Raw genomic sequence first — 17,937 nt, 5'->3', positions numbered from 1 at the left:
ACAAAGCATATCTTCATAATGATCTGGAAACTAGGATCAAGTTTTAAATTCTTGAATTTCTCAGAGTTTCATGCCAAAACATGACAGGACAGATGGGGCGGTCCTAGGCTCCCAGCTCCCAGCCTGACTTTTTTTTTTTTTTTTTTTTTTTTGAGACGGAGTCTTGCTCTGTCACCCAGGCTGGAGTGCAGTGGCCGGATCTCAGCTCACTGCAAGCTCCGCCTCCCGGGTTTACGCCGTTCTCCTGCCTCAGCCTCCCGAGTAGCTGGGACTACAGGCGCCCGCCACCTCGCCCGGCTAGTTTTTTTGTATTTTTATTTATTTATATATTTTTTTGAGACGGAGTCTCACTCTGTAGCCCAGGCTGGAGTGCAGTGGCACCATCTCGGCTCACTGCAAGCTCCGCCTCCCGGGTTCACGCCATTCTCCTGCCTCAGCCTCCCCGAGTAGCTGGGACTACAGGCGCCCGCCACCACGCCTGGCTTATTTTTTGTATTTTTAGTAGAGACGGGGTTTCACTGTCTTAGCCAGGATGGTCTCGATCTCCTGACCTCGTGATCCACCCGCCTCGGCCTCCCAAAGTGCTGGGATTACAGGAGTGAGCCACCGCGCCCGGCCATGTTTTTTTGTATTTTTTAGTAGAGACGGGGTTTCACCGTGTTAGCCGGGATCGTCTCTCGATCTCCTGGCCTCGTGATCCGCCCGTCTCGGCCTCCCAAAGTGCTGGGATTACAGGCTTGAGCCACCGCGCCCGGCCCCAGCCTGACTTTTGACCCCCTTCTCTTCCACTCCAACTCCATCTTGTGCTATGAGGGGCCTCTCACACATGCAGGCAAACACCCCGGTCCTCCTGTCCAAGGGGTTCCACCCTTGGGAGGATGTACTGGGGATAGAGACCCACACAGGCCTGAAAGAAGGCACAAGGCCCTTTAGCCAGAGAATTCCCAGGACCTGAGTAGCCAGAGCATGCACTAGAAAGGAAGGGCATGGACTCTGGTTGGACACATTCTTTTGGTCCAGTGGATTCCTGCTTCTATGAGGGCTACATCTAGGGAAGGGCCAGAGTAAGGTCTCTAAGGCTTGGGACCAGGTGTCTACCACATACTGGGGATAAGATGATTATGATATGCTCCTTGTCCTCTAGGAACTTACAATCTGGTGAAGCAGACATACAGGTGCACAGCCCACACTACCATACTGGGATAAATAAATGCTGTCTTTGTTAGAACTCAGAACACAGAAAAGGATAAAATATGAGATGATGGATCTGAGGAATGACAAATAGGGGAAGAGGAGCCAAAGATGGAGATGTCAAGTATGATGCCTTTTGTTCCTTTCGAAAAAGTTTGAATTGTTGTTTATGGAGGTCCAGTTTGCATTCAGGCAAGTGCTCAAATTCCACCTGAAAGCTCCATGAATTGTGATAATTCCAGGAAATCACAGCCCCTTCATTCAGTCAACACACCCTGCTCAAAGATAACCTCCATTCTGCCATCCATCACCAGAGCTTAGTTCTGCCTCTTTTTGAACTCCACATAAATAGAATCATATAACGTGTATCTTTGTGTCTTGTTTCTTCTACTGGACAGTATGTCTGTGAAATCCATCCACCTTGTGTAGCTGTACTTTTTTTTTTCACTGCTGAGTAGCATTCCATGTTACTGAAATGTGACACATTATTTTTCCATTTTACTGTTGATGGACATTCAGTTTGAGACTATTATGAATAGTACTGTTATGAACTTGCTTGTTCGTGTATTCTGAAAAAAAGTTAGAGCCTCTTTTAACAAATTGTATTTTGAAATAACTTCAGACTTAGATGCAAAAATATTTCAAGTAATTCCTATATTCTTACTATGCAGCCATAAAAAGGAACCAGACCATGTCCTTTGCAAGGACATGGATGGAGCTGAAAGCCATTATCCTCAGGAAACCAACACAGGAACAGAAAACCAAACACTGCATGTTCTCACTTATAAGGGGGAGATGAACAATGAGAACACACGGACACATGGACAGAGAGAAGGGAACAACACATACTGGGCCTGTCGGGAAGGTAGCGGGAGGGAGAACATCAGGATAAATAGCTAGTGCATGCTGGGCTTAATATCTATGTGATTGGTTGATAAGTGCAACAAAACACCATGGTACACATTTACTTATGCAGCAAACCTGCACGTCCTGCACATGTATTCTGGAACTTAAATTAAAACAGGCAGGACGTGGTCGCTCATGCCTATAATCCCAGTACTTTGGGAGGCCAAGGAGGGTGGATTACCTGAGGTCAGGAGTTCAAGACCGGCCTGAACAACATGGTGAAACCCCGTCTCTACTAAAAATACAAAAAGTTAGCTGGGCGTGGTGGTGGGCACCTGTAATCCCAGCTACTTGGGAGGTTGAGGCAGGAGAATCGCTTGAACCCAGGAGGCAGAGGTTGCAGTGAGCCAAGATTGTGCCATTGCACTCCAGCCTGGGTGACAAGAGCAAAACTCCATCTCAAAAAAAAAAAAAAAAAAAAAAAATTAAATAAATAAAATTAAATTAAAACAACAAAGAATTTGTATATTTTTCACTCAGATTTCATTCTTTTTAAAAATAGCTATCTAGTATTCCATTATAAATACTTTAAAAATATTTACCTCTAATTTTGCCAAAACACTAAAAGCTTTTTAATTTTCCTGTTTTCTGCTATAGAAATTTAAGCAAATATATACTTAACCTGTGATCTATACTTACTCTTTGAATGAAAAGATACAGCCATCCTTCAAATTTTACATTTTATCAGCATCTTTAAAAAAATCTGTGGTCCATACTTTCCAAGTGATTCACTGATTTTCAAAAAGAGCTACAGTTCCTTACAACTCGAATTGAATTTTCTTATGGAAATCTGTTTTAGTCCTCTTAGATTCTTGAAACCAGTCTTCTTTCTGCTCCTTTGAAGTGTAGAACAAACTATTTAATTTTTCCCAAGCCTGCCTCTGCTCCAGAGGTGGCCTGGATTTGGGTCTCCATGAGCCTCTTTCCAAGTGAGCCAACGCTAGAACTGACAGTCTGGCTATAAGACTGACAACTTGTGGTTAGTGAAGGACTGTGTTTATAAACATCCATTGATGAGTGATCAACCAACACACACATACCCACACATGCATGCCTTGAGAGATTGAACCAGCACTTTTTTTTTTTTTTTTTTTTTTTTTTTTTTTTTTTTAAAGAGACAGGGTCTCCCTCTGTCATCCAGGCTGGAGTACAGTGGCACAATCACAGCTCACTGCAGCCTCGACCTCCTGGGCTCAAGTGATGCTCTTGCCTAGGCCTCCCTGAGTGCTAGGACTACAGGCATGAGCCACCACACCCAGCCTTGAACAAGGCATCTCTAAGGTCTCTGATATAACCACATTTTTGTTTCAGGTAACTTTAATGCAAAAATGGATTATTCATAGAAATTAATCAGAAAAGTCAAAATTAACAGTAAGCCATTTAATTGAGGGGTCCCTGTCCATATATTTTCTGTATCTCCCACACCCACCCTTCTCAGCTCAACCCTGTATTATAATACTCAGTGGGCACAATGGAATTTTTCTCTATTTCCCAGAAGACAATGGGGTTCACAGTTAATTGCAGTTTGGCCCCTTGATGTTCCTTGTAGTTGCATGTCATTAGACCAAGGTTAGCCCATAGGATATCTTCTTCAGCATAATATGACTATTTTACTGAAAACTGACTAATTTTTGGCCTGCTTTTTGTTAACTGCCACCCAATACAACAGGTGCTGAGAACAAAATAGGCCCTCATTACAGAGTTCTTGCTTGATGGAGGCAAGATAGCTAGGCTAGAGGGAAGACAGAATAGATAATCAAACATTTAGAAATCTCTTCTATCCCATTATTCTAAGATTCTCTCATTGTTTGCCAATCCAACAGCATCCCAGGTTTTTGCATATCCAACCCATATTTTTCTGATGAATGTGTGTTTAAATTTCTAAAAGGCAGATTTAGAAAAGCAATTTATTGTCACAGATCCCTCAGGATCCATCTTTTTAAACTACAAACCAGATGTCTCATTTTCCCAGTAGGAAATAGACTTTGAACATGGAAAGTCCACATTTTGTTTTCTACTCATCTCAACACAGTGAGAGGATTTCCAAATTGGTCAAGTTAGCCTCTTCTATCCCAGAGCAATGGAGCCTGTTTTGCATTGTGAGGGTGGTCACTGGAGTTGGGTTGTGGGTCAGGAAACTTCTGTTTTAAATTCCCCCACAAATTCAGTATGACTCCCGGAAGTTAGATCTTTTGGGGACCTTTGTTTCACAATCAGTAGAGAATCATGCCTTGCCTACAATGCCAGATGATAGGAAAAAGACGTGCAAAATGTTTTGAGCTTGCTCAAGAAAATACAATGACATAATCCCAAAGTGGCATGCCATCGCAGTAATCAGATTTTTAAATTCTGTAAAGTTAGTTGAGGCCCTATGAAATTGAGCCTACTTAAGTTTGATGTTGTCCCATGCATGCATAGAGACTCCTATGGTGTTAGAAGGATCTTTAGAAAGAACATTTATCCCAACAGTCCATCTGGCCAATAAAATTTTTGGTAGCATCCTAGCAGATAGACACATGGCCTCTGCTTGAATACTACCTGCCCAGGGAGTTTACTACTGCCTGAATAGCCCTTTTCTTTGTTGAATCACTTAAGTCATTAGCAATGACTTTCTTAAATTGAGCTGGAACCAGCGTTTGTGTAACTTCTGCCTGCTGTTTCTAATTTTTTCCTCTGGAGTAACAAAGATCAAGTTTGTGCTTTCTTTTACAGGATGGCTCTTTAGATATTTGAAGACAGCTCTCATCATGTCTCTCCTTCTCCCGAGAAAAATTATTTTTTTGTAGCATCAAATTCTTTTTTTTGAGACAGAGTTGCTCTGTCACCCAGGCTGGAGTGCAGTGGTGCAATTTCGGCTCACTGCAACCTCCACTTTCCAGGTTCAAGTGATTCTCCTGCCTCAGCCTCCCGAATAGCTAGGACTGCAGGTGCCCACCACCACACCTAGTTACTTTTTGTATTTTTTAGTAGAGATGAGGTTTCACCACGTTGGCCAGGCTGGTCTCAAACTCCTGACCTCAAATGATCTGCCCACCTTGGCCTCCCAAAGTGCTGGGATTACAGGCATGAGCCACCACACCCAGCCTGTAGCATCAAATTCTTATCCCCTCCCTTCCTGACCACCACCAATCCCAGAGACTCCTGGGACCATGGGCATATTTTCTGATATTGCCAAGAGGAGCTCAGGAATCTCATCCAAACAATACCACATACAGGATCCTGGCCCAAGTGGCCTAGAAGGTGAGGCACCCAGCAGACCCTTCTTCAGCCCTCCCTCATGTACCCTTGAAGGGCCAGGAGGGTTTTGTTTTGACAACTTGCATTCTGTTTAAGCCATGTGGAATCTTGGAAGGTCTTGAAATTTCTCTAAAGAGAAATTGATAATGGCAGATGTTAAAACAAAAGCTAAATTGATAACCAAATAATGCTCAAACTCTTTTATGCAAATGAAGGGGTGAATCTTTATTGAGCACCTGGAGGCTTAACATTTTCTAAGTGAAGATACTGAGGCACAGAAATATGTAGCAACTTTCCCCAAGCCACACAGCAAGGATTTGGAATTCGTCTGGTTGGCAGGCCACCCTCTAACCCACTAGGACAAGCCACCTTCCCTTTTATTGGGCTAAAATATTTGACTCCTTTGCCATGAGAGGTTAGGAAAAGTCTCTTCCTAAATCTGTCCTCCTCTCTTCTTCTAAGTACTGAGTGGTTGCTTTGCTCTGTAGGACTAGATGAACTTTAACTTTGCTGAGCCCTGGGCAAACTCCTGGGTGGTATTTGCATTCGTGGGTAGTTATTAGATCATTGTTTTTGTGGGGCAAGGAGGGCTGGATTTCCTACTCTGCCATCTTGCTGATGCCATCCTACATTTTATTTTTTACTCATTTAGCTCAGGGGTATGGCCCACAAGTGGACTGCCTATTTTTATAAATAAAGTTTTATTGAAGCACAGCCACACCCATTTGTTTACATGGTGAGTATTATAGTTTCTGTGCTACAATGGCAGAGTGAGTAGTTGAAATAGAGACTGTATGGTGTCTGCAAAGCTTCAAATTTTTACTATCTATCCCTTAACAGAAAAAATCTGCTGACTTCTGCTTTGGATCATGACTGAAAATTATACATTATGTGAAAATTTACTATTATAGCAATGAATAACACAGTGATTTTTGCTGAAGGTGACAAAAATTAATTTTGTGGAATATAAAATAATTCCTGAAATATGTATGTCTTTACATTATTACTCATCCATATATTGCTAGCCCATAAGAAGAACACTCAGACATGCAGAATCATAATTAAATTGTCATCTTTGATATTGTGCTTTCAATAGTATTAAAACCATCACTTTACACATATTGATTTTGTTTTTATAAAGGTAGAGTTGTCAAAATATAAGATAGAACATATTTTACAATTTTTTTGCTTTGACTTAAAATTTTTAACTATCAGGCATATGCTCTGTTTTTATTCTTGCTCTGGGCCTCTCAAATGTTAGAATGGGAAGCCTTGATGAGACTTGGTAAGCATGTCAACACTTAGATGTGAGGAGCCATTTTTTGCTCTGTTGGGGCCTTATGTTCTGAGCAAAGTCTCTGAGAAGTTCTACCAATGCTTAATGAGCTCAGCAAAGCCTACCTGTCTGCAGCTACCACAGGGCAGTGAGAAAAAAACCAGCAGAGCACCTGCTATGAACTAAATTGCATCCTCTGAAAATTCTTATGCTGAAACCCAAACCCCTAATTTGAGTATTTTTGGAGATAGAGTCTTTAGGAGGTAACTAAAATTAAATGAAATCGCAAGAGTGGAATCTTAATCTTAAAGGACTATGTCTTTACAATAAGTGAAATCAATCTCTCTCTCTCTCTCTCTCTCTCTCTCTCTCTCTTTCATGTGAGAAACACAGTGAAAAGGTAGCCATCTGCAAGATAGAAAGAGGGTGCTCACCGGAGACCAAATCCTGCTAGAACCTTGGTCTAAGACTTTCCTGCCTCCAGAATTGTGAGAAAATAAATGTATGTTATTTAAGCCACCAGTCTACAGTATTTTGATATGGTAGCCCAAATACAGTAAGACAGATTTTGGTACTGAGAAGTGGGGTGCTGCTGTAAAAAATACCTAAATATGTGGAAGTGGCTTTAGAACTGGGTAATGGGTAAAGACTAGAGTCTTGTGGCACATCCTAGAAATATGGACATTTAGGGCAATCCTGGTAAGGTCTCACAGAGAAATAAAGAACCTGATATTGAAAACTGGAGGAAAGGTGATTTCTGTTATATGGTGGCAAAGAACTTGGCTGAACTGCGTCCTAGTGTTTTGCAGAAGTTAGAACATACAATTGAATAAATTGGATACTTAGCTAAAGAGATTTCTAAGCAAAGTGTTGAGGGGTTGGCTTGGTTTCTCCTGACTAATTATAATAAAATGCAAGAAGAGAGAGACGAATTAGAGAAGGAATTGTTAAGCAAAAAGGAACCAGAACTTAACAACTTGGAATATTCTCAGCCTATCCATATTGCAAAAAACGAAACTTGTCCTGAAGAGAACACTAACCCTACAGCTGGACAACCGTTTGATGAAGAGATTGTGGGTGGGACTCATGAGTTTAATCAGCCATCTCAGCAGAAGCCAGGAATAGAAGTGGGATTATATGAGCAAAAACACCACTAGTTTGAACTAAAGGAGACAGAGAAAGCTACACAGAATGAAGGGAGACTTTTGAAGTTCTTGGATTCTCAGGAGCAGAACATTTAGCTTTTTGGCTGCTAATTGCACTGTTATTCAAGGAAAAATAAGAATAACCATGAAGGCATTTATAGATAATCAGGGCTGACACTTCTACCACAGGCCCATGGGGCAAAGCTGTTTCTACCTCAGTTTCAAAGGGTGATACCACCTCTCCAGTTTCAGTGGGTCAGGATGACCCTGCCCTGTGCCTCAGGGTCAAGGCAGCCTTTATAGACAATCCTTTGAGCTGGACCCTCTCTGATAACTGAAGGGGCAGGGCCCTAGCAGAGCCATGAAAGTGACACTGCCACCCAGGTGGTGGGTAGAGTGTTGAACCAAAGAGATTATTGAGCCTTAAGATCACATGGAATTCACCTTGCTAGGTTTTGGACTTGCTTGGGACTCATTACCCCTTTCTTTCTTCTGATTTCTTTCTTTTGGAATGGGAATGTCTATTCTATGCCTCTGTCACCACTGTATTTTAGAAGCACATAACTAGTCTGGTTTCACAGGTTCACAGCTAGAGAAGAATTTTGTCTCTGGATGAATCTTACCTTGAGTCTCACCAATATATAATTTACATGATATTTAGGTAAGACTTTGGACTTTAGACTTTAAGAGTTGATGCTGGAAAGAGTGAAGACTTTGGGGACCGTTGGAATGGAATGAATGCATTTTACATGTGAGAAAACATAAATTTGGGGCGAACCAGAGGGGTTAAAACTCTCTCCTTAACTAAACTTTAGACAGGCTCCTCTAAGCCCTCTTTTTGACCTCATCTTTGCTAAGTCTAATTTTATCAAGAGTTTAGCTTAAGTCACCTTAGTGAGAATCCCCAGCTTTTGATATCCAATCACCTTCAATATCTGATCACACTCTTCTTCCCCACCCTTGATATCTGATCACCCCAGCCTGCCTTTAGCAAGAATCTTGTTAAGTTGGTTTAACAAGAATTCACCTACCCTTGATGTATCTTCTTAGTAATTTTTCATCCACTGACCACTTCACTCTGCTCCTTGACTACAAATCCTCTTGCCTTTACTGCATTTAGAATTAAGCCCAGGCCAGTGCAGTGGCTCACAACCGGGGGTGGTGGCGGGAGCCTGTAATCCCAGCTATTCAGGAGGCTGAAGCAGCAGAATCGCTTGAACCCAGGAGGCGGAGGTTGCAGTGAGCCTAGATCGTGCCACTGCAGTCTAGCCTGGACGACAGAGTGAGACTCTGCCTTAAAAAAGAATTGAGGCCAGTTCTATCCTGAGGTCTCTTTGCCCCAGTGCAATAGTTCCTGAATAATATCTGTTTTACCTCTTTCACTACTGTCCAGCTCTGGTTCTGTTTAGCAAATGCTATAGACTGAATTTTGTCCCCCTACCCACTAAAACTCATATGTTGAAGCCCTAACCCCAATTTGACGGTATCTGGAGATAGGGTCTTTAGGAGGTAATTAAGGTTAAATGAGGTCATAAGGGTGGGTCCCAAACACGACAGGATGTGTCCTTATTAAAAGAGATCTCTCCAAGCCCCACTGCCATGTGAGGACACAGTGAGAAGGCAGATATCTGAAAGCCAGGAAGTGAGCCCTCACCAGAAACCAATCCTGCCGGGAACTTGATCTTGGACTTCCAGCCTCCAGAACTGTGAGAAAATAAATGTCTATTGTTTCAGCCACCCAGTCTATGGTATTTTTTTATGGCAGCCCGAGGTGAGTGAGATAGCACCTCTGTGTGTTTGAGGCTGAGGTATATGCATGTGTGCAATCATATGCATTATTTCCAGAGCCCAGGTGCTGGAGGAAGTTGCTGTGGACTAGAGAAGCAGGCCTGAAGACACAGAGCCTGTGTGGCATGGTTATTAGGACTCTTGGCGAGTGAGGCAGAGTTGAGACCAAGGGTGGGAGAAAGAGACTGCCCCAGGCCTCTGCTTCTGCTGGGCTTTGTCCTGTTCTCTCTTTAGATCTCTTTCTCATTGGCAATGTGTGTACCTTCCAAAGTGAAGTATAGGCTGTGGACTTAGTCTATTGATTGTACCACAGCCCAACAAATAAATGTTACCATATATTGTTAACTCCCTTTTCCCATCTCTACTCTATCTACTCAGGAAGCCTTAGTGTAGCTGTTTGGGTAGAGAGACAAAAACCGGATTCTTCCACAAGAAGCTTCTTGACCAGCAGGTGAAGAAATAATCCTTGCAAGAGCCCAGATCCAGCTTCTTGTGAGACAATGGCTGGGAAGAAATGATAGATGGGCCTGCAGAGGCCTACACGTCTGATTTTCATCAGTCCCTTTAGGATGTGCTATGGTTTAAATGTGTCCTCCAAAAGTTCATGTGTTGGAAACTTAATTACCATCCTAACAGTATTAAGAGGCAGGCCCAGAGGAGGAGGGGCTGAAGGCGTGAAAAGGCACGCAGGCGCACTACACGGAGCATCGCCTGCCGCTGCGCACCTCACGCCGCGCACCTCACGCCGCGCACCTCACGCCGCGCACCTCACGCCGCGCACCTCACGCCGCGCACCTCACGCCGCGCACCTCACGCCGCGCACCTCACGCCGCGCACCTCACGCCGCGCACCTCACGCCGCGCACGCCACGCCAGCCCTACACTCGGCGCAGAAGAATTATTTTTCTTCTCTGGAAGGTGAACATTTATCGCATTTATTTCCCAAATCTGGTAACATGGCAAAATATATCAGTCTAACTGAAGCTAACAAAGAACTCAAGGTCTTAATAGACCAGAACCAGACCAGTGGCTCCGTGGCCGTTCACCCCTCCACCGTAAACCTGCTCGGGAAGCAGCTCTTGCCGAAAACCTTTGGACAGTCCAGTGTCAGTATTGACCAGCAAGTGGTAATTGGTATGCCTCAGAGACCGGCAGCATCAAACATCCCTGTGGTAGGAATCCCAAGCCCACCCAGCAGTCACTTTGCCTCTCAGAACCAGCCTTCCTACTCCCCACCTCGGTGGGCCAGGCAGCACAACAGGAAAGGAGAGAAGAATGGCATGGGCCTGAGCCATCTTTCCATGAAGGTCTGGGAGACGGTGCAGAGGAAAGGGACCACTTCCTGCAAGGAAGTGGTGGGCGAGCTGGTCGCCAAGTTCAGAGCTGCCAGCGACCACGTCTCACCAAACGAGTCAGCTTATGACGTGAATAACATAAAACGGCGCACCTACGATGCCTTAAACGTGCTGATGGCCATGAATGTCATCTCCAGGGAGAAAAAGAAGATCAAGTGGATTGGTCCGACCACAAACTCGGCTCAGAACTGTCAGAACTTACAGGTGGAAAGACAGAAGAGACTTGAAAGAATAAAGCAGAAGCAGTCTGAACTTCAACAACTTATTTTACAGCAAATTGCCTTCAAGAACCTGGTGCTGAGAAACCGGTATGTGGAGGAACAGGTCAGTCGGCAGCTGCCGCCCAACTCAGTCATCCACCTGCCCTTCATCATCATCAGCACTAGCAAGAAGACCGTTATCAACTGCAGCATCTCCGATGACAAATTAGATTATCTGTTTAAGTTTGACAACTCATTTGAAATCCACGATGACATGCAAGTGTTGATGTGGATGGGCATGACTTTTGGGCTAGAGTCCGGGAGCTGCTCTGCTGAAGACCTTAAAATGGCCAGAAGTTTGGTCCCAAAGACTCTGGAGCCGTACGTGACAGAAATGGCTCAGGGAACTTTTGGAGGTGTGTTCACGATGGCAGGTTCCACGTCTAATGGCACGCAGCCCTCTGCCAGTGACCTGACCAACGGTATGGATGGGATGCCGGCCACAAGCTCTAATGAGTCTCAGTACCATGGCTCCAGAGTGGAGACCACAGCAGTCCAGGAGGAGGAGGAGGAGGAGGACAACAACGATGATGACTTCAATGAGAATGACGAGGATGACTGACGTCCTCTCCCCTTCAAATTCAGCTTCAGGAAAACATTTAGGGAAAAGAAACTTTTTTTTTTTTTTTTTTTTTTTAATGTGAGGTTTTCTGTTTCTTTTTTGCCTACTCTCAAGAAGATATTGGTAAGCTGTAGAATTTAGATATGCACCTCTGATAAGCAAGGATTGTTTCCCGTATGATTAAGACCTGCTGTTGATGTGTGTTTTGATACCAGTGTGCTGACGCAGAGCCTTTATTTACTTTTTAGGATTTTGTGTTTTCATTTTCTATTTTTCTTTAAATGCAGAGTTCATTGTTGCCCCTTAACAGTTTTTGCTGAGTTTACTGAAGAAATTGTACTTCATCCACATCCATGAAAATAAAATGCTCTCCTGTTGTGCACAGTGAGTACCGAATGCCGTTTATTTGCCATGGGTTTGGATGGCACCCCCACTGATGCATAGCAAGACTCCGAGTTTTCCATTTGTTCAGTTGTGCAGTGTCCAGAGCCCCAAGCAAATGGCAGAATTCTATTTTCAGAACAATAAACACCATTAATCTTTAAAAAAAGAAAAAAAAGGTAGGGACTTTAGGAGGTGATTAGGCCATGAGGGCTGTGCCCTCATCAATGGATTAATGCTGTTATCATAGGAATAGACTTTTGATAGAAGGATAATTTCAACCCTATTCCTCTCTCTGTCTTGAATGCTTGCTTGCCCTTCTGCCATGTTAGGACACAGCAGGAAGGTCTTCACTAGGTGCCAAGCATATGCTGGCACCATGCCTTTGGACTTCTCAGGCTCCAGAACCATGAGCCAAATAAATCTGTTTATCTTTATAAATTACCCAGTCTGTTATAGGAGCAGGAAACGAGCTAAGACAGGATGGCTGAAGGCTCCCAGCTGGCAATCAAGGTACATCTATCTATGCAGGAATCATTTGCTGACTGGAAGCAAGATGAGTAGGTTTTCCTTTTTCAAATCTGTGAGATAGAACAGTGGTGGAGCCTACAGCAGTGTCATGGTATGGTGAGAAGAAACTGGGTCAGAATCTAGGTAGCGAGATCTTGACTCATTAATACGAGAAAGTTGTACCAAAAGTGTGGCTGGGGGCAGCAGAGGGAGCTGTTGCTTTCTTCAAGCACAGTTTCACAAAGGGTCATCTTTCCAACCATATGCAGACCTGTCCAGAGTTCCAAGAAAAAATAGACACTAGAGTAATCACTGTGAAAGCAAGACCGTAAGACCCATAAGAGAGGGCAGGTAGTTAATTACAATGAGATACCACTTCATACCCATTAGAATGGCTATTATGATTATTATTTTGAGGTAAGGTCTTCCTCTATTGCCCAAGCCTGCAGTGCAGTGGAAAGATCATGGCTCACTGCAGCCTCAACCTTCCAGGCTTAATCAGTCCTCTCACCTCAGCCTTCCGAGTAGCTGGGACTACAGCTACTCCACACCTAGCTAATTTTTTTTGGTATTTTTTGTAGGGATGGGGTTTCACCATGTTGCCCAGGCTGATCTCGAGCCCCTGGGCTCAAGCAATGCACCTACCTCAGAGTCCAAAAATGTTGGAAATATAGGTGTGAGCCACCACACGTGACCGTGACTGACTTCTTTTACTTAGCAAAATGTTTCCAAGGTTCATCCATCTTGTAGCATGGATCAGTACTTCATTTCTTTTTATGGGTAACATTCCATTGTATGTGTGGATAGACTTTTTGTTTATCCAGTCATCTCTTGATGGACAGTTGGGTTGTTTCTACCTTTCGGCTGTTACAAGTAACAATGCAGTGAACATTAGTATGCAAATATCTGTTCACATCTCTGCTTTCAATTCTCTTGAGTATGTGTATATTTGAGAGTGGAATTACTGGGTCATATGGTAACAGTATATTAAGCCTTTTGAGGAACCCCCAGGCAGATTTCCACAGAGGCTGTGAAATTCTCACCAGCAACATACAAGACATCTAAGAGATGGTTTCGAGTAGTCTTGGGAGTAGAGAAGACGTTACCAAGGTCACCTGTGTATAGTGATGGCACTGGCTGGTCCTTGTTTTTTTTTGTGTTGGTTTCTTTGTGTCCTGTCTGAAAACTTTTCCAAACCATGCTGAAAAACACATGCCTTCCCCCCCCACCCACAATCAATTCTTAACATAGTTGCCCCACTTTGGAAGGCTTTCAGTTCCTAAAAATTTCTGAGGAACGTTGGATCACTGAGAGGGCTGCTCCTCACCTCCAAGGGACATGCCACATAACTCCACTTGCCCTGCTTATCAGATGTGGACTCCATGAAGGGGTGGGCACTGCCATAGCCAGTGTTCAGCCTTTGACCTGCCTTCCCCTTGGTGCACACCTAGAGCATCCAAATGAGCAGTCTCCTAAGGTCTGGAGCAAAGCCTTCCCAGCCAAGTGCAGCCAGCAGCCCCAGAAGGTACCTCCTTTTGCCTTCTGGCCTCCTAATGTGCTTTGCATTAAAATACCCATTTTGGCTTTGCCTTTGAGTCAATTCTCAGGGCAGCAAATAAAAGATGAGCCATGAATATGTGGCCTGTGGAGATGTAGTAGACAGAGAAATGACTGCAATTCATTCCAGTCAGGCCCTTTTGGTGTTTTTCCCACACACCAGCAATGCCTGGGACTGAAATGTGACCTAGTCCGAGCTCTGCCACTAACTGGAGGTGCAATTTCAGCAAATCCCTTCTCTTCTCTCAGTCTCAGTTTCCCCATCTAATAAATGGGCAGGGAATCTCCAAGAGACACTTCCAACTCTAAATATGCTATGACTAACATTCAAGCAGAACCTGACTCTAAGAAGCATAGTGGGCATCCTTTCTGTGCAATAGAATGATAATCAATACTTTGGAAGATATTTCCTTTCCTGGCAAAAATGGTATGAAATAAATTTATAACGATACTGGTCTCAAGCCCTCCAAAACAGAGCTCCACTCTTGAAATTTTATAGGATAAGTTTTTATTTGCAGAATTTGAGTGTGACCTTTGCTGAGGCAGAACATGGTGTTGGGGGAGGGGGAGAGGCAAATAGGGGTGGGAAATACTGGATTGTGATTAACCAGATAATGAACCCCATCTGCTTTTAATCATCCACTTCCTATTCTCCCAGACCTCTAAACTTTTAATATTAATGGAAACAGATTTGAATTCTGGAAAGAGCTATTCTGGAAAATAATTGGATATTTACTAGGTGAAAAGTGAAATTGCACAGGCATTTCATAGGGTTTGGTATTTGACAGGTGCCGTTTTTCTTTCCAGTGTGTTGCATACCTCTGTTTTATAAACCAGTATGGATAGTGGTATAAAAGATTACGGGTTTACATGGTGGCAAGGCCTGGGAACATGTTCGGGGGGTTGGTGGGCAGGAAGAGAGAACTTCAACTGGGGACAAGGCTGAAATGCTTTAAGTAGGAAAAAATATTTGAAGGCAAAGAATATTTCTTTAAAAGAAATGTAGCCATGTTCATAAATGGAGATTGCAGAGAGAGAGAGAGACTGGCTTACCTATGAAGTCTAACTCCATACAAGAAGGTAATGCCTCCCTTGGCTTCATAAAGAACTTTGTAGTTAGAGAAGGCAGGAAGGCACTGGAAGAGAGTGGGGAGGTTTTATTAAAACAAAGCACAGAGTTCTCCAGGGTTGTAGGCAAGCAGAACAAATGGAAAGCGGATCTACCAGAAAGCAAAGGAGGACTGCTCCAGTGGGGTGACTCAAGCCCTTTGGGTTCTTTCCCTTGAGCTTCTCTCACTTCAGTCGTTACTACTGTGATCATTAGGATTCCCCACATGTTTCTTCTTTAATGGTCTGGCCCTAGTGTGGACAGAGCCCCCGCTTTTTTTGAGATGGGGTTTTGCTCTGTCACCCAGGCGGGAGTGCAGTGGCATAATCATAGCTCACTGCAGCCTCGACCTCCTGGGCTCCAGCAGTTCTCCCGCCTAACCTCCAGAGTAGCTGGGACTACAGGGACACACCATCACTCCAAGCTTTTTTTTTTTTTTTTTTTTCTGTACAGATGGGATTTCACTATGTTGCCCAGGCTCAAGTGACCCTTCTGCTTCGGCCTCTCAAAGTTCTGGGATTACAAGTGTGAGCCACCACACCTGGCCAACAGAGCACATTTTAGGGGAATTCCTTCAGAGACAGCTGAAACCTGCTGCCCCTTATCCACTCTCCCCCTTTCCCCCCTCCTCCCTCCCTCTTCCCCTCTCCCCCTCTCCCCGTCTCCCCTCTCCTCCTCTCCCTGGCTTCCCTCTCCCATCTCTCCTGACTCACTCTTGTCACCCAGGCTGGAGTGCAGTGGTGCGATCTCAGCTCACTGAAACTTCGCCTCCCAGGTTCAAGCGATTCTTGTGCCTCAGCCTCCTGAATAGCTGGGATTACAGGTGTGCACCGTCGCACCAAGCTATTGTTTGTATTTTTAGTAGAGACAGGGTTTTCACAGTGTTAGCCAGCCTGGTCTTGAACTCCTGACCTCAAGTAGTCCACCCACCTTGGCCTCCCGAAGTGCTTAGATTACAGATGCGCACCACCACTCCTGGCTAATTTGTGTGTGTGCATGTCTTTTGAATAGAGATGGGGTTTTACCATGTTGTCCAGGCTTATATTCTCAAACTCCTGACCTTAAGTGACCTGCTTGCCTCAGCCTCCAAAGTGCTTGGATTACAGGTGTGAGCCACTGTGCCCTGCTTGATTTTCTTTTTCTTTTCTTTTTTTCTTTTTTTTTGAGATGGAGTCTCGCTCTGTCTCCCAGTCTGGAGTGCAGTGGCACGATCTCAGCTCACTACAACCTCTGTCTCCTGTGTTCAAGAAATTCTCCTGCCTCAGCCTTCTGAGTAGCTGGGATTACAGGTGTACGCCACCATGCCTGGCTAATTTTTGTATTTTTTAGTAGAGATGGGGTTTCGCCATGTTGGCCAGGCTGGTTTCGAACTCCTGACCTCAAGTGATCTGCCCACCTCAGCTTCCCAAAGTGCCGGGATTGCAGCTGTGAGCCACCTCGCCCGGCCTGACCTGATTTTCTTTAAAAATGTATTTTTAAATTTAAATTAAGGAGAAAACACCAAGGGAATGCTTTACAAAGAGTACGTGCAACACTCAAATCAGGTTACCATAGTGGATATTTTCCTGATGCTGCCGTAATTTACTTGTAGTCCCAGAGACAGGTCTAGTTTTACCAGAATCTTAGCTGCTAGCCCCCTGTCAGTCCCAATACGGCAGCCACCTTCTTATTTCCCACCAGAAGAGTGTGAGCACCCAGTTATCTTTTCCCTTTCTAACCAGGGTAGAAGGACTTGTTTCCCCAGTCCTATTTTTTCTCCCTCTAATCAGTGGTTCTGGTTTTCAGCTGAAGGATGCTCCTTGTTGACCATCAGTTGGTAGGTTGAGGTATGTCTTTCATCTGTGAGTATAATGTTGGTCACATGTGGGGCTGGCCAGCGAAGTCTGGACTGCTCAGTGCAGGCTGAGCCACTGATGGGAGAACAATTGAGTCCCCCACTTATTGATGAAGTAGCATATTTAGGTCTCAAGGGACAGACAGAATTACTTTGCAGGGCTTTATCCATATCCTTTGGGGAGGACACTGTAGGAGTATTAAAGAAGTAGCTTAATCATATAAAAAGCCTTCTTCTGAGGAGGAGTCTTGATTGGCCATATGTGCCATTCCGCCTTTTCAGTTTCTTTAGATAGTTACTTGGAGAAAAAGATAAAATGGTTTAGCTTTCTTGAATTCATGAAGAAAATGGTGCGCTTATCCTGAAAACTAACTTATCCTGAAAACCAGCTTATCTTGAAAACTGGGCCTTTTAGACCAATGTTTTTGCAGATGAGAAAACTGAGGCCAATATAGAGGAAAAGACTTGTCAAAGTCATTCAGTAAATCACAAACATAGCCAGAACTAGTCTCTAGGGCACTTGCATGCCAGGGCATGAACTACCAGGATAAGAACTTTGGGGAACCAAATTAAGAGAACTGAGGTAACTGGATTGCACAGAGACCAAATCCAGGACCAAGGGCATCTCAATAGTGCTTTCTAATTGAAAGTTCTTTTTTTTGTATTTTTGAGATGGAGTCTCGCTCTGTCATCCAGTCTGGAGTGCAGTGGCATGATCTTGGCTCACTGCAACCTCCACCTCCTGGGTTCAAGTGATTTTCCTGCCTCAGCCTCCCAAGTAGCTGGGACTATAGGCATGCGACACCACAGCTGGCTAATTTGTTTTTT

At 44.1% G+C, this 17,937-nt stretch overlaps 1 protein-coding gene across 1 annotated transcript; it reads left to right on the top strand.

Moving 5' to 3' along the window:
• The first annotated feature begins 10,327 nt into the window (after positions 1–10,327).
• On the top strand, positions 10,328–12,101 carry TFDP3 (transcription factor Dp family member 3). The gene has a single exon (XM_001097146.5). It carries the CDS (start codon positions 10,499–10,501, stop codon positions 11,717–11,719), a length of 1,221 nt encoding a protein of 406 aa, XP_001097146.1. The 5' UTR covers positions 10,328–10,498; the 3' UTR covers positions 11,720–12,101.
• The last annotated feature ends 5,836 nt before the right edge of the window (positions 12,102–17,937 follow it).

This window comes from Macaca mulatta, chromosome X (assembly GCF_049350105.2).
Source record: "Macaca mulatta isolate MMU2019108-1 chromosome X, T2T-MMU8v2.0, whole genome shotgun sequence".
Taxonomy (NCBI): Eukaryota; Metazoa; Chordata; class Mammalia; order Primates; family Cercopithecidae; genus Macaca; species Macaca mulatta.
The sequence above is the reverse complement of the archived record's forward strand: the minus strand, read 5'-3'. Positions and strand labels throughout refer to the sequence as shown.